This window comes from Malurus melanocephalus, unplaced genomic scaffold (genome assembly GCF_030028575.1).
Source record: "Malurus melanocephalus ecotype Western Australia unplaced genomic scaffold, MMel_1.1 scaffold_125, whole genome shotgun sequence".
Lineage (NCBI taxonomy): Eukaryota > Metazoa > Chordata > Aves > Passeriformes > Maluridae > Malurus > Malurus melanocephalus.
Genome location: NW_026623357.1, coordinates 11,131 through 14,315, shown reverse-complemented (window position 1 = coordinate 14,315; position 3,185 = coordinate 11,131). Strand labels below are relative to the sequence as shown.

At 53.3% G+C, this 3,185-nt stretch overlaps 1 protein-coding gene across 1 annotated transcript in view; it reads right to left on the bottom strand.

Moving 5' to 3' along the window:
* The window catches only part of JAK1 (Janus kinase 1), a 14,494-nt gene that overhangs the window by 990 nt on the left and 10,319 nt on the right, over positions 1–3,185 (bottom strand). Inside the window, exons 8-13 of the mRNA XM_057370425.1 lie at positions 2,809–2,903; positions 2,420–2,612; positions 2,099–2,223; positions 1,159–1,331; positions 767–884; positions 9–119 (exon numbers count right to left, since the gene is read on the bottom strand). Of these exons, the coding sequence (XP_057226408.1) occupies positions 9–119; positions 767–884; positions 1,159–1,331; positions 2,099–2,223; positions 2,420–2,612; positions 2,809–2,903 (815 nt within the window). The remainder of the gene's footprint in view (positions 1–8; positions 120–766; positions 885–1,158; positions 1,332–2,098; positions 2,224–2,419; positions 2,613–2,808; positions 2,904–3,185) is intronic.

Sequence of the window (3,185 nt, the reverse complement as noted above, 5' to 3'; positions counted from 1 at the left end):
TCCCTCACCTCCTCGGGGCAGGTCTGTGGCCGTGGCAGCCGTTTCTCATCCTGCAGGACCCGCACGAGCCGCGCCACCGTCATCTGTCCCTGTGTGGGGCCGATCATCTTCAGGAATTCCTGGGGGGACAGCGGGATCAGCCAGAATCCCCTCCCAGCTGAGGGACAACCCCTGGGGCTGTTTGTCAGGATAAACCTGGGGCTGGTGGGAGGAGCTCCCATGGAAAGAGTTGATGCCATAGGATTTTTAGTTTCTGTATTCTTGTACTTCCCTACCTAGTACAGCACTAAAACTGCCATTCTCCCATCTTTAGACAAAACAATTCCTCTCCGAGCCTGAATCCAAGGACACCTTAGAGCCCCAAAATATGGAAACAACAGAATTGGAGGGACATCACCACTTGAAAAGATGATTGGAGAATTAAGATCCAGTATGTTAATAAGGCAGAACTTATAAAAGGCGAAAATCTCGTGACTCGGGGTCCATTTGGGTGTCGCCTCAGGAGGAGGCTTTGTCTGCTCTAATCTACCAGAGACCTGCTAGGCCTGGATTAAAGCTGTCCTTATTCTCTTAACTTTGTCTGGCCTCTGTTTCAGATCAGCCTGATTGACAAGGCACCAGGCTGAACGAGACAAGCATTAGGGTCCCTCCCACCCCAAACCATCTGGAATTCTCTAATTCCTCATCTTGTTGCCCAAAATAAWAWYTTTTTTTTTTTTAARKATGRGATTTCAGCAGCTGTGAAGTATTTATTTCAAGCACTCACCGCCATGGGGCTGGCCTCGGAGTCGCAGTAGGTGAGCAGCTCGTAGAGCGTCACCCCGAAGGACCAGACATCGGAGGCGATGTAGAACTTGGACTGCAGCAAACACTCAGGAGCATACCTGGGGACACGAGGGGACACGAGGGGACAGTGTCACTGCCAGGGCCCCCAGAGCCACTGCTGCATTGGCAGAGCCCTGGCATGGAAATTGGAGTGCAAAGTGATAAATAAAGGGTGTCCCACAGCATGGCACTGTGACAGTGAACAGACAGAACCCAAAGCAATGGGAAGGTCCATGCTCCCATGGTGGATCTTCAATCAGACCCCATAAACCAGGAAAAGCCCCAAGGATGCCCCAAGACTGAGGGCACAGCAGCAGCAGCTCCAGGCCGTACCAGAAGACGGGGCTGTCGCGGTCGTCCTTGACCGTGTAATACTCCTTGTCCGTCTCGATGGCCTTGGTCAGCCCAAAGTCCCCGATCTTCACCCTGTTCTCGCTCTCCACCAGCACGTTCCTGGCTGCCAGGTCCCGGTGCACGTACTGGCACGAGCCCAGGTAGTCCATGCCCTGTGAGGGAGCAAAAGGAACCCTTTATCCTCTCAGCTCTCCCATTCTCCAATCCCAGTTTTTCTCAAATTCATGGCCTGACCAAACTCTGCACTCTCACCTCCATCCCTTTACACTTCACCTCATCCCTCCCTCCTGATCCCCCAAATCCTCACACAGGAACAACTTTTCACTGCAGACTTTGGAGCCTCCTGACATTTCCTGCTGCTCATTGTGCCAGCAGCACCCAAAGAGGGGACAGGTGGCTTTGGGATTCAGATCTTGGGGACAGAGGACAATGTCCTCTGGGACAATATTGGGGATGTTTCCCTGGGTTTGTTGGGGATGTTTTCCAGGGTTTTTTCCTGGGTTTGTTGGGGATGTTTTCCTGGGTTTGTTGGGGGTGCTTTCCTGGGGTTATTGGGGATGTTTTTCCGCATTTATTGGGGATATTTTCCTGGGTTTGTTGGGGGTATTTTCCTGGGTTTGTTGGGGGTATTTTCCTAGGTTTGTTGGGGGTATTTTCCTGGGTTTGTTGGGGGTGTTTTCCTGGGTTTGTTGGGGGTGTTTTCCTGGGTTTGTTGGGGATGTTTTCCCAGGTTTGTTGGGGATGTTCTCCTGGGTTTGTTTGGGATGTTTCCCCGGGTTTGTTTGGGATGTTTTCCCGGGTTTCTTGGTGATGTTTTCCTGGGTTTGTTGGAGATGTTTTCCCCGGTTTGTTGGGGATGTCTTCCATCCCCCTCACTGCAGATAGAACCGAGGAGCTGCCAGCTCCGGGGCCAGCTCACCTTGCAGATCTGCACGGCGTATCGGAGCAACTGCTTGAGGTTGATCTTGTTCTTGTTCCGTGGCAGATAYTCCTTCAGGCTCCCCGAGGGCAGGAATTCCATGATGAGTTTAATCCCGCTTCCTCCTAAAASCAGAGCATGTTTGGTGTGCAGACCCTGCCCACATCATCACCACCAGCAGCTTTTGACAGGCCCAGAGCACCGTTTGTACCCTCCCATGGCTCATTGCCACATCCATCCACAGGGAAACCTGCTCCAGGCAGGACATTCCTACATTTTAAAGGAAAACCCACACAAATTTTCATATTCTACAGGATTTACCATCTTCTGTGCAGATGCCCTTGTATTTGACGATGTTGTCGTGGTAGAGGTTCCTCAGGATCTCAATTTCTTTCTTGAGGTCAGCGATGTGGTTCCCTCCGCTCTCCGGCTTCAGGGACTTCACTGCCACCTGCTCGCCGGTGTTGTCACCYTCGGGGTCGTACCTGCACAGCTCCACCTTCCCAAAGTGGCCCTGGGGGAGAGGGGAGCAGCCTTGAGGAGGAGTTCAGACAGGGACACCCAAATGGGGGTGGATGTGACACAGCCCGGGCTGTGGGGACACCCACCACTGCCTGGGGACACCCAGCACTGCCTGGGGACACCCAGCACTGCCTGGGACCTTGGGGACACCCAGCACGGCCTGGGGTCTGTGGGGACATTGCTCTTACCTCCCCCAAATCCCGGATCCTTTTCAAGAACCTTTTCTCAAAGAGTGTGGGATCCACCTCGGTGACCGGCTTCTTCTCCGAGACAATATCGGGGTCTGCGAGGGGGAAAACGTGCCAGGTCAGATTCCTGTGGGAATTTCAACACTCCAAAGGCATCCTGGTTTCATTCCCACATTTTCCCTTAGATCCCTGCTGCTTTCTGGTGGAATTCATCCACACCTGCCAGTCTGCATCTTCTTCCAGCCCCTCACTGATTTCTCTTGATGAAAATCCCATATCCACCCCGCAGCAGCTCCTCCCCTTCCCTGAGTTCAGGAGATGCTCCCTCCTGAGCCACCCTGCTCCGGGACTCCAGGATGCCCTGATCCCTCCCTCCA